Below are 13,475 nucleotides of genomic sequence, written 5' to 3'. Positions count from 1 at the left end.
TCACAAAATAGCGAGTCTCGTGAGAAATAATACCGAAGGTATCTCATTAACTCGAAGATTTTAGTGGATATTTTATTTTTAATTAAACTGATGATGTATGACCACTTGACTATTTTAATGCAGGAACCTTTTTGAAAGCACAAGTAAATATGTTTCAATAATATCTCTAATACTTATATAATCATCATGACAAATGCTCAAAGTAAATGTATGCTCCTGTTTTCAATGAGATACACACTTGAATCAGTTTTTATTATTGTTTATTATTATTTTATTATTTCTGTTGTTTTCGGAGGATTATGTATTGTACTCCAATTGCTAAACTTAAATGTACTTTAAGCAGTGATTGGTTACCGTAATTCCCTTTCGTTAATGAAACTATTGGAAAATGCAGGGTATAATGGTGAAATTCAGAGTACACAAATTTAAACGTAACAGGAAAGACCCTTCGTTTATATATCCTTATTAATATGCTATTAAATAGAAGGTATGGTGTTATGGGGTAGAGTGCCATGTTATTCACTTCCTTTCCGAAACATCGCTAATTCTGGAAAAGATTATCTAAAACATCAGGGGGAAATTTATAAAGTATTTTTTACTTAGGATTGTTAGGACTGCAGATAAACCTTTGTGAGCATATATTGAAATACCAACAAAATTTGCGATGATATTCATAAAAGCATAGGTTAATCATTCCTTTTGAACACGATTATAAAAAAAAGTTTCTGATGCATTAATTTATTGTTAAGATTTTATTTGAGCAAATCATTAGGGACGATAAATATTTGGCGATTACAATCAGTAAGTCTGGAAGATAAAAATGAATTATCTATGACTTTCTGCTGTGGAAATTCCGGTCGTCACTAAAAGAATGATCAGAATAACATCTATCTTTTATTGTAGATGATTGATCTTCATAAGACGCGGAGTCAATGATGATAGCCTCCGTGGCTCAGGGCAATGTTGTGACCGTTGGCATAGGATGTCGCACCACCGAAATGACCTCCATAGCCACCTCCAAAAGCACCTCCGTAACCGTGACCGAAGGCACCATAGCCCCCAGCACCACCGTGGTATCCACCGGAACCGTAAGCAACGACTCCTTGTCCGATGGCGATGTTGTTGCTATTTGCGTAGGAGGTAGCGCCACCAAAGTGGGCGCCGCCGTAGCCGCCGAGGTGAGCCCCGCCATAACCACCGAGGTGTCCGCCACCATATCCTCCGTGGTGAAAAGCTGGTGCGTAGTTTTGCGGGTGAACAGCCTTGCCCTGTCGCTTGACGACTGCGTTGAATCCGTTGTGCTTGTCAGCGGTGTACTCGACGACCCTGACGGTGCCGTCAGCTTCATGAAGGCTGTAGGCTCCCTTGACTACGTCGCCGTCTCTGGTCTCCCACTGATTCTTCATGTCTCCAGTTTTGTGGTCGCTCACGCCATAATCAAAATTATATTTAGGGTTAGCCTGTAATAAAAATTTAATTGATTCACGCTATCAAATCAATAAAATTAAATGAAATCAAATGCAGTTGGTTTGGTTCAAATTCCTTTGAATAATTCAGGGGGGGTTATAAAATGTTGTGCACAGTGATATCCTACTGATTCAGGGTCCGTATTCTACTCCATGTCGTAACTTCTGGTTTTTTCGACAATACAGTGTTTTTAGGGTGGCATCTGGAACCTCATGCGTTATAGGAATAGTAATTGTCTCATCTACTTATATCAGCAGTGACTTCCTCACGCTGTCGCCTTAATATTAGGTTGGCTGTATCTTATCTACAAGTATCTATATAAACTTCCGGGTGAATAAATTATTATGCCAACATTCTTTTTTGAGGGCAAGTATTACTCAAGATGTAAGATTTTCAAGGAACGATTTTTTTAAATTATTCAAGCCATTAAAAATTCTCCGAGATATTTGAATATCTGGATGAGGGCACTTATTGTTTTATACTTTATGACACGCATTTACTGTGGCAACACAGATACATATGTTTTGTTTCACTTACATAGTAATCCAAATGCCCGCCATCACCGTAGAGTCCTCCGGGATAGGCAAAAGTGGAAGCCACAAGGCCAACAAACAGAATGCACTAGAGATTGAAGATGGTAGAGTTCAAATTAGTAGTTGCAACAGGTTCGAGCTTATTCTGTAAATGGCATTTAGTTAGTTGTTTTCCATTAATTACCAATGCTACCAGGGTAATACAATAGTACTAAGGGAAATAATTACAATAGCTCTTACGCTGTTGTGATCAACAGATTGGAATTGGTTATACCTGTGAGATCATGGTGGTGACTGCTTCTGACGATGTGTAGAGGAGTGTTGAGAATGATGCCTCAACCCTTGATGACGACCCTTATTTATACCTCGGCCAAATGCCCTTCCCAAGATAACAGGAATTTGGGGGTGGGACGTGCGTATGTAGAACTGGTTTCGTTTGACTGTATACGACTGATAAAATTCCGTGTAACAAAGAAGGCGTCACAAGAGAAGGGTTCTGGGCGAACAGGGAGAGGAAATTGAAGTGAAAATTGGAAATCTAGATGTCGTTGCGTTCGAAAAACACCGTAACGATCGCATTAAGCAATCACGCAGCAAAATATGAAGTAAACTGAATTATTCCTCGTTTTATAATCATGGACAGTAATGCAAATTTTAAGTTTCCTATGTATTCTTAGTCTTATGGCCTTTTGTTCAATGTCGTGTTCATTTTCCTCTGAATCGCCCAACTAAGGTCTAATTTGTAATTTTCTTAGGTACATTTATTTCTTAAAATTGGGTTTAATTTAAGTTGAACCTTTTCCTCAACTACTTTATGCCTCTGAAACAGTCATAATAGGTAGGTATAAGCATTAGTTATGTGACATCAAATAATGAAAAACCCTGATTCGTTATCAACTAAAAGTCTTTAAACCATTGTTTGTCATTTAAATGCCAAATACTTAATACCAAAAGGATTTGGAATAAAAGAGAAATTTTGCATTTTGTTGAGAATTCATACCAATTTTTCACATTCAACGGCTTTTTCATCCTTTATAATCCATGCAGTAATAATTTTAACAAAGTAATTTTAAACACTTATCGTCTCCCTGTGTTACACTGAAATAGTTCCTTATGGGAAACTCAAATGGCACTTGGGAACATTAACTTAGGTCTTTAGAGGTTTATAACTTATCCTTCAATGATAATTAGCTTCCTACATATTTGGGCCTAAATAATAGAATAATATGCTTGTCTTCACTAGGGTAACAAGGAATAGGGAGTAAGGTAATATATTCTCTCAAAGAAAAGCTGCCAGAGTGTTCAGTATATCGAAATTCTTTGCAATCAATCACCTTCTCACTTATTTTAATTGGCAATTTTACCAGCACAGGTGTCAAAACACATCAAATCTTTGTTGCAGAAATAGAATTTGCTTAAATTAAATCGTCGTCAGAGAAATCTTCAACCGCGGCGTCAATGCATTGGAACTTGTTAATAGCAGGACATTTCTCTACTTAAATTTTCCCTAAATCTTTGTTTATTTTTATTCCAGACCCCCGAAGATTCTTCTGATGTTTATTTGCCTGATTAGGAGGATACTTCCCGAGCAATGCCTGCACTGTGGATTATCAGATTGCATATGGTAGGTGGTATATATAACCATTCTCGAATCCGGATATATAAGTTTACAATAACAAAAATATTGGATGAATGAAGCATCTATGAGCTTTTGTCCAATCGACAAAACCATCAAAATCACTGCAAACCAATTAGTAAGACGTTCATCGAGTCTTTTAATGACAGCTATAACATCATAAAAATGAATCATCACTGAAATCAATTTTAAAGCTGACTGAAAAATAACTGAATTAGATTATCAAATGAATGTATTGATTTGTTAAAATTAGGCAATCACATATGACATAATTTTATTCGATAGAGACATAAACGAAACTTCCGATTCGACATGGTGATACACTTACCAGTAATTTCACGGCCAGTGCAATCTATGATGATAGCTCAATTAGAAGGCATCCTTTTCCCTCCATTTCGATAAAACTCGTTTCAGTGGAAGTCGTTTTCGTCACATCCTCGATTAACTTTGCAACTTCATCATTGCTGCTTCGAAAGCTCATGAATGCGGCGGTGCATGAAAAACACCGCTGTTCAGACTACGAGTTTCCCGGTTTTATTTCTTCGTGGTCTTTCCTGCAACTCCTCAAAACTCCATTCTGGAAGTCGTATTTCAACGCACTCAGACAAGGATGATTACCATTATTGTAATGGTGTTAACCGCAACATGTGTGTCCCCTTACGCTGACCCAAAGTGAGTTTTGCCTCTTCTTTTTCAAATACAAGCCAAAAACATTTTTCTACATGGACGGCGTCAAAGTGTTTTGTCTAATATTGAGTTGCATCAGGGCAGGTCAACAATTGATAATAAAATGTTTCTTCTTCGTAGTGTTATGTATATCTCACCTTTTTAAATTCATGCAGAAATTTCGCTCGAAAGAAACGATACGATCGAAACGATATAGATCTTTTATCCTCAAAAATGAAGAAAAATTTGTCTGTTCTTACAAAATCATTAAAGCAGTTGAAATTAATGTTATAAAGCATATTGGCATATAATGAATAAAGTTTACAAGCTTAGCTTTAACTGTCTTGAAAACTGCAATTTGTGAACTGTGAATTTGCATTCTTCAAAGTACGTATATTTCACTATAATCGACGGAGGTGATACGACGCTAGTTCATACTCCATTTGGCATGCTGCACACATCAGTATTTATAATTTAATGGTTATATATTGTTCTAAATAGTGAATGCACTACATATTATGAATGTATATTTTCTCGAGCCTATGCGGAAAAAGAAAAAATTACTTTAGTCTTGGTTTTTTCCCGTCTAGCCCTACAGAAGGTCGGATTTTTAGTCTCACTCATGTAAACAAATACATTTTCGACTTCTATACATTTAATTATACAATGCTGAAATAAACCTTATTTCATTGAAGAGCTTCTTAGCATGCCAAACTTGGAATGTGGTTTTGAGTACTCTTTTTTATAAAGATTCGTACTTTTCTTGTGTGTGACTGGTCTCTATCGTACAAAACAAAGGTACGTAGTTCATAAGAAAATGTGCCAAAATATGGTATCAATCTCTAGCACGCCCCTGAGTGTAACAGTACCACAGTAATTAGCATTATTTATATTTGCAATTTATTCGCATTTTAGTTTTTTGAACGTCGGGTTTGTTTGGTGGCTTTCCACTTTCTTTTTTGGTGGGGAGGTTTCCTTTTCAGGTATATTTCCATGTAAGCATCGAGTTAGTCTGAACCATTTAACATTTTAACGTAAGAGAGCTACCATCCGCCGCAAACCATAATCTTTTTTATTTACGATTTTTTATTTCTCCGTGTTTTTTAATCAAAGGCCTTACTCCTTGATTAATTATGTGGGTGGATGAATAGAATATTGTTTCATGCAGACTCATGTGAGTTAATTTCCTTGTAGGTTGGTTATAAATTTTTACTCTTTTACTTTATTCTCAAATGCAGAACTATTTATCTAAACTTTCAGTTCGTTCAAATATCCTAGTTTTCCCAGTTTTTACGTACATATATCTCCTTGTAACCTCTTACTTGCTTTCTTTTCTTTAAATAGGCATTGTTAGAGGAATATAATCATCATATTTACGACAATTTCACGAGCACTTCATTTAAGTCTTTCCGCTCGTTTTGTTTCTTTTGTAGCATATTCCATCCCTTGTCATAATCGCTTTAGTAAATTGGGATCAACCCAACAAGAAGCGTCAATATAGGTTCAGTTACAGGATGCAACAACATAATTTCCTTTTATGAATTGTGCACCAATCAAGTTGTAAACCCTCTAGCTAGGTAAGAGTGGTCTCATTTGACAACCGGGGTTCAAAAGGTTTTCTTCCATGATGAATTCTTTGGTTTTCGGCTATGATTGACGGAACTTAATGATGAAAAATGAATAATAATAACTTCGTAAGTTACACAGATTTTTATTTTCTTAATAACACGATTTCGTCATTCGAAGACACCAGTCGTTTTTAAAATAAAGTGTAGTGGAACTTAAAATGTTATTATTTTTCAGTTTTTACCCCCACCCCGGTCAGTCGCCATTATGTGTTGGAAAAGTGTGAAGAGCGTGCGTTTGCCGTCGAGGCTTACTTTTTGAACGGATATTCTGTGATTGCAACCCTGCGGGCCTTCCGAAATAATGTCAATGAACCCCCGTTGGGCCCTTTTGCCGGTTCGGAAATCAATTTTTATATGAATTGCTATGTTTAAAACAAATCGTGAGTGGGACAAGATGAATAACTGGAGACCCTTGGCCTATCAGATCACTTAAAAACAATGAGGAAATGAGAGCTGTCATCTTGCAATTATTATGGTGTTCTGCGCGCAAGTATGCGTCAGCCCTTGGACTTTAGATCGTTCAGGGAGGCGAATTCTTCGCGATGACCTTCAGTACAATCCTTACAAGTAGGGGATTGTGCAGGAATTCTCCAAATGTGACTTTAATTCTCGAAGGTACGCATGTGAGGCTCTTATCGAAAACGTTACTTAGGATGCATTTGTGTCTTTCGGTGATGATGCCCATTTTTATGTGAGTGGAAATGTCAAAAAACAGAGCACGCTAAACTGGGCAGACAACGATTCCAGATAATTCCATTAAGATTCCAGATAATGCCTCTGCATTAACCTCAAGTCAGTGTGGTGTACAATTTCTTCAGACGGTATTTTTGGTCCCTGGATTTTGAAAGAAAATGAGATCACAGTGACAGTGAATTCAGGCGTTATGTAAACATTTTGAAGGAATTTATTTTCCACGACTTTATCAACTAGACTTAGGGGAAATTTGGTTCCAAGAGGATGTAACAACCGATCACACTTGCTGTATTGAGGGAACACTTCCCAGGGCGCCGCATTTCAGTAAGGGACGATTTGGAGTTCCCAGCTCGCTCCTCAGATTTGGCCTCTTGCGATTTTTTCGTGTGGTTTTTTATAATCTAGCGTTGATTTCGACCATCAAAGGACCGTGCAGAACCTGAAGGATAACTGTTGGGCAGAAATTGCCGACACACCTCCAGTTTTGCTGGTAAAGGTCATGACAAACGCCAGAAATCATTTTATTCAGTGTATGGACAATCGGGGGCTTCACCTAAAAGATTTGATTTTCAAAACTGTGTAACATAAACCTTTAAATATATACCTTAATTAAAAATTTAAAATATTTCGTTTAAAAAAGTGGATTTAATGCGTTTTGAAAAAAGGAAGTAATGCTGGCGTACCCTATAAATATTTCTGAAGCGAAGAGGATTGGATACTGGGCGCATTTCTATTTAATGTAGGTCATTAGGTTTCTCACAGTATGCTTCAATCAATACTGTTCCGATTTTACAATATTTCGATTTTGATTACGATATTACGACATCACATATTACGAATAAATTACTCTAAGCCAGCTTCGATTGACTTAAGTATGAAAAACTATATACTTGTTTTTTGTAACTTTCTGTGCCCTACTCTGTAAGATTTAAGGCATAAGCCACAACATTGCGGTAACTGTGTTTAAAAGGATTGGTCCAATAAAGAATTAAAATATATTAACGGAAGATAACACAAATTTAATTTCAAGAAAACGAATACTGTTCACCAAAATGAGTTTAAACGAAAGCTGACTCGACAAAGTTAAGGATTTAATTTGAGAAAAAAGTAGTTTAAAGTTATGATTGGAACAAAATGATAGACGTAGATTGGAGGCTTTTGAAATATTGCTGTGAAGAAGGCAGGATAAGGTACTTTACCGGCGAGAATGGAAAACAAATGAGGAATTGCTATGTATGGTGGAGGAGGAGAGGGAGGTTTTGGAAAAATTATAAGCTGGCAGCAAAAATGGATACAAAGCATATTTATCAGCAGTGGGATGTTCAAGGCTGTAATGAAGAGGAGAATAAATGAAAACGAGGAAAGGACAGGGATAGGACGAGGAGGTTGGACGGGATGAAAAGAAGGAATGAAGTACAAAAATATGAAGAGGGGCTTGTTGTGGCGTAGTGTATCAGAAATATGACCATATTTTACGGAATACAATAACAAAATGAAAGGTCCTGTAAGAATGGATACCGTAAGTACTGTATGTCATTAACTCAAAGAATTTAGTAGACGTTTTATTTTGAATTAAACTGATTATGTATCAGTACTTGACTATTTTAATGCAGAAACCTGGATTAAAGCACGAGTACAACTATTGCAATAATGTCTCTAATTTTTAAATAATCATTATGATAAATGCTCAAAGTAAATGTATGCTCCTGTTTTTAATGGAATACAAACTTGAATTAGGTTGTTAGTATTTTGCGATTTTTTTCGGAAGATTATGTATTGTACTCCAAATGCTAAACTTAAATGTACTTTAAGCAGTGATTCGTTACCGTAATTCCATTCCGTTAATGAAACTGTTGGAAAATGCAGGGTTAAATTGTGAAATTCACAGTACCAAAATTTAAACGTAACAGGAAAGACCCTTCATTCATATATTCTTATTAATATGCTATTAAATAGAAGGTATGGTGCAATGGGGTAGAGTGTGATGTTATTCACTACCTTTCCGAAACATCGCTAATTCTGGAAAAGATTGTCATGGACATCAAGGGGAAATTTATAAAATATTTATACGTATGTACTAAGGATTGATAGGACTGCAGCCAAGCTTTTGTGGGCATACTTATAAAATACCAACGAAATTTGCGAAGATATTTTTAAAAGAATAGTTTGATTATTCTTTTTAGACATAGCAAAGAAACATATCTGATGCATTAATTTATAGTTAAGATTTTATTTGAGCAAATCATTAGGGACGATAAATATTTGGCGATTACAATCAGTAAGTCTGGAAGATAAAAATGAATTATCTATGACTTTCTGCTGTGGAAATTCCGGTCGTCACTAAAAGAATGATCAGAATAACATCTATCTTTTATTGTAGATGATTGATCTTCATAAGACGCGGAGTCAATGATGATAGCCTCCGTGGCTCAGGGCAATGTTGTGGCCATTGGCGTAGGATGTCGCACCACCGAAATGACCTCCGTAGCCACCTCCAAAAGCACCTCCGTAACCGTGACCGAAGGCACCATAGCCCCCAGCACCACCGTGGTATCCACCGGAACCGTAAGCAACGACTCCTTGTCCGATGGCGATGTTGTTGCTATTTGCGTAGGAGGTAGCGCCACCAAAGTGGGCGCCGCCGTAGCCGCCGAGGTGAGCCCCGCCATAACCACCGAGGTGTCCGCCACCATATCCTCCGTGGTGAAAAGCTGGTGCGTAGCTTTGCGGGTGAACAGCCTTGCCCTGTCGCTTGACGACTGCGTTGAATCCGTTGTGCTTGTCAGCGGTGTACTCGACGACCCTGACGGTGCCGTCAGCTTCATGAAGGCTGTAGGCTCCCTTGACTACGTCGCCGTCTCTGGTCTCCCACTGATTCTTCATGTCTCCAGTTTTGTGGTCGCTCACGCCATAATCAAAATTATATTTAGGGTGAGCCTGTAATAAAAGTTTTAAATATTTCACGTTGCTAAATCAATGAGATAAAATGAAATGAAATCAAAGGTAGTCGGTTTGTTTCAAATTCCTGTGATTAATTCGGGGGGGTTTATAATATGTTGAGCATAGTGATATCCTACTGATTCAGGGTCCGGATTCTACTCCAGGTCGCCACTTTTGATAACACCTGACAATTCTTTAATTCTGTGTTTTATTGGGTACCATTTGCTTTTGGAACCTCATGTGGCATAGAAAAGGTAATTGTATCATCTACTTATATCGGTAGTGACTTTCTCACGCTGTCGCAAGTTTCTATATAAACTTCCGGGTGAATACATTATTATGCGAAACATTCTTTTTTGAGGCCAAGTATTACTCAAGATTTAAGATTTTCAAGCAACGTTTTTTTGAATTATTCAAGCCATAAAAAAATTCTCCGAGATATTTGAATATCTGGATGAGAGCACTTTTTTTTAAACTTTATGACGCGCATTTACTGTTGCAACATAGATACATATGTTTTGTTTCACTTACATAGTAATCCAAATGCCCGCCATCACCGTAGAGTCCTCCGGGATATGCAAAAGTGGAAGCCACAAGGCCAACAAACAGAATGCACTAGAGATTGAAGATGGTACAGTTAAAATTAGTAGCTGCGTCAGGAGAGAGCTTATTTTGTAAATGGCATTTAGTTTATTTTTTTCATTTACGTCCAATAATACATATTAGGGAAAACATTGCCACCACGAATGCTATCGTTATATATTAATGTGCGTAAATGCCTAAAGGCTCTTTCTTGGAATGTAAAAAATGTTGAGTAAACACTGAGTTAAATATCTTCATGGAAAACGATTGTTGAAATATAATTCCCGTGTCTATTGACGGATAATATTAACTAAGTTGTCAAATTCTGGAAAAAAATATCACTATATCCTCGATTTTTATCGCAATATTCATCTTTAACATTTTTTCTTTTTGCCTAAATTTTATTTTCACAAGTCTGTAGGAAACTACCCAAGTAGACGTCGTAAGTAAGTTGATAAACAAGTACACTAAGGATGAAAATTTGAGAGAAAAATATTTTTACCTTAGTTGCACGAAGTTATTCCTCCATATAATATATGCACCTTCATTTCTGATTTATATTTTGTAAAATTTGACGATTAATCGCAAATACTTCGTTCATTTTCGTTTAATATATTTAATTTGTGATACAAAGAGACGAGAAGAAAATATTTATGTGACACGTGTCCCGATTATTTTGCATGAAAATATAGATATTTGACAAAAATACCTGTTTATAGAAACGATTACATGTAATTAAGCTAAATATTATTTATTATAGATTAATTTAATATGATATAATCATGGCAACAAATTTAAGTCAGGTAGAGGCAATTGAAATTAAAAAATTGTATTTAGTCTACTACGTACTAGAAAATTTTAAAAGATCATCAGTCTATTTTGCAGCAAAATATAGACCCGAGGATTCATTGACCGTACTCATGCCTACCGTGATAGCCCTTGGCAATTGGCATTAGCAATGATTTCCTTATGTGTCCTAGGATGTAAGCAATGCTGCAAATACCCTTTCTTGCACGCGAATTTGACAACGTTTTTGGATGCAAAAGTCTCATTCCTTCGAAGCTTGACTCATTTCGAGTACTGATTTTTAATATGAGCATTTATGAAGTCTTCCTACATTGCAATGAATGTACCTATAGCTGATATCCGGTTGCATTAAGTGCAGCTGTTAAGATCAAGGGAATGGAAATTGTTATACCTGTGAGATCATGGTGGTGACTGCTTCTGACGATGTGTTGAGAATGATGCGTCAACCCTCGATGATGACCCTTATTTATACTTCGGCCAAATGGCCTTTCCGAGATAACAGGAATTTGGGGGATGGGGGGTGCGTATGTAGAACGGGTTTCGTTTGACTGTATACGACTGATAAAATTCCGTGTAACAAAGAAGGCGTCACAAGAGAAGGGTTCTGGGCGAACAGGGAGAGGAAATTGAAGTGAAGATTGGAAATCTAGATGTCGATGCGTTCGAAAAACACCGTAACGATCGCATTAAGCAATCACGCAGCAAAATATGAAGTAAACTGAATTATTCCTCGTTTTATAATCAGGGACAGTCATGCAAATGTTAAGTTGCCTATGCATTCTTAGCCTTATAGCCCTTTGTTCAATGCCGTGTTCATTTTCCTCCGAATCGCCCAACTAAGGTCTAATTCGTAATTTTCTTAGTTACTGGTATTTCTTAAAATGGGTTTAATTTCAGTTGAACCTTTTCCTCAACTGCTTTATGCCTCTGAAACAGTCATAATAGGTAGGTATAAGCATTAGTTATGTGACATCAAATGATGAAAAACGCTTATTCGTTATCAACTAAAAGTCTTTAAACCATTGTTTGTTTGTCATTTAAATTCCAAATACTAAATACCAAAAGGATTTGGAATGAAAGTGTAATTTTGTGATTGAGTGAAAATTCATACCAGTTTATTTATCACACTCTATGGTCATTTTATCTTTTATAATTCATGCAGTATTAATTTACTGAACACTAATCGTCTCCCTGTGTTATGCGGAAATTGTTACTCGTGCAAAACTCTAATGGCCCTAAAGTACATTTGCTTAGGGCTTCTGAAGTATTCTGACTTAATAATAATTGTCCTACAGATTTGGAACTAAATAATAGAGATATATGCTAGTATCAATTAAGGTCACCAGGAATTCAGATGATAGTTAAACGTTATCTCATAAAAGAGCTGTCAGATTGTTCAGTTTATCGATATTTTCGTTGTAATAAATCCATAAAAAATAACAGATTCTCACTTCTTTACATGTAAGATAATTACAAGCACAGGCGTCAAAAATACACCAATTAATTGTTACTGAAATTGCATTTTCGTTGATGAAATCATCGTCAGAGAAATCTTTAACCGCGGAGTCAGTGTTGGAACTCATAATAGCCATATGGACGTTCCCCTACTTAAATAGAAAAATCTAATTCGGGGGCTCTGAAACGGTGAAAATCAAAGTATCGTATCTTCAAAGCACTTTACCGTTACGGATCTATATTTTTTGTCAATCTTCTAGATTTGCCGTTTTGTTGATCCCTATATCTTTGTATGTATTCATTCCTGATCCCCGAAGTTTCTTCTGATGTTTATTTGCCTGATTAGGAGGATACTTCCCGAGCAATGCCTGCACTGTGGATTATCAGATTGCATATGGTAGGTGGTATATATAACCATTCTCGAATCCGGATATATAAGTTTACAATAACAAAAATATTGGATGAATGAAGCATCTATGAGCTTTTGTCCAATCGACAAAACCATCAACATCACTGCAAACCATTTAGTAAGACGTTCGTCGAGTCTTTTAATGACAGCTATAACATCATAAAAATGAATCATCACTGGAATCAATTTTAAAGCTGACTGAAAAATAACTGAATTAGATTATCAAATAAATGTATTGATTTGTTAAAATTAGGCAATCACATATGACACAATTGTGTTCGATAGAGACATAAACGAAACTTCCGATTCGACATGGTGATACATTTACCAGTAATTTCACGGCCAGTGCAACTTTTGATGATAGCTCAATTAGAAGGCATCCTTTTCCCTCCATTTCGATAAAACTCGTTTTGTTCCAGTGGAAGTCGTTTTCGTCACATCCTCGATTAATTTTGCCACTTCGTCATTGCTGCTTCGAAAGCTCATGAATGCGGCGGTGCATGAATAACACCGCTGTTCAGACTACGAGTTTCCCGGTTTTATTTCTTCGTGGTCTTTCCTGCAACTCCTCAAAACTCCATTCTGGAAGTCGTATTTCAACGCACTTAGACAAGAATGATCACCATTATTGTAATGGTGTTAACCGCAACATGTGTGTC

General features: G+C 36.6%; 2 protein-coding genes across 2 annotated transcripts; both read right to left on the bottom strand.

Annotated features, from left to right (window-relative positions):
• Positions 1–929: 929 nt before the first annotated feature.
• On the bottom strand, positions 930–2,286 carry LOC139701143 (adult-specific cuticular protein ACP-20-like). Its single transcript, XM_071599719.1, has 3 exons — positions 2,275–2,286; positions 2,005–2,088; positions 930–1,460 (listed from the first exon to the last, which is right to left on the bottom strand). Exons 1-3 carry the CDS (start codon positions 2,284–2,286, stop codon positions 930–932), a joined length of 627 nt encoding a protein of 208 aa, XP_071455820.1.
• Positions 2,287–9,029: 6,743 nt separating this feature from the next.
• Positions 9,030–13,210, bottom strand: LOC139701142 (adult-specific cuticular protein ACP-20-like). Its single transcript, XM_071599718.1, has 2 exons — positions 13,145–13,210; positions 9,030–9,560 (listed from the first exon to the last, which is right to left on the bottom strand). Exons 1-2 carry the CDS (start codon positions 13,208–13,210, stop codon positions 9,030–9,032), a joined length of 597 nt encoding a protein of 198 aa, XP_071455819.1.
• Positions 13,211–13,475: the final 265 nt, after the last annotated feature.

The sequence above is a fragment of the Hetaerina americana genome, unplaced genomic scaffold, assembly GCF_022747635.1.
Source record: "Hetaerina americana unplaced genomic scaffold, ioHetAmer1.1.p SCAF_11, whole genome shotgun sequence".
NCBI classification, from domain to species: Eukaryota; Metazoa; Arthropoda; class Insecta; order Odonata; family Calopterygidae; genus Hetaerina; species Hetaerina americana.
The sequence above is the reverse complement of the archived record's forward strand: the minus strand, read 5'-3'. Positions and strand labels throughout refer to the sequence as shown.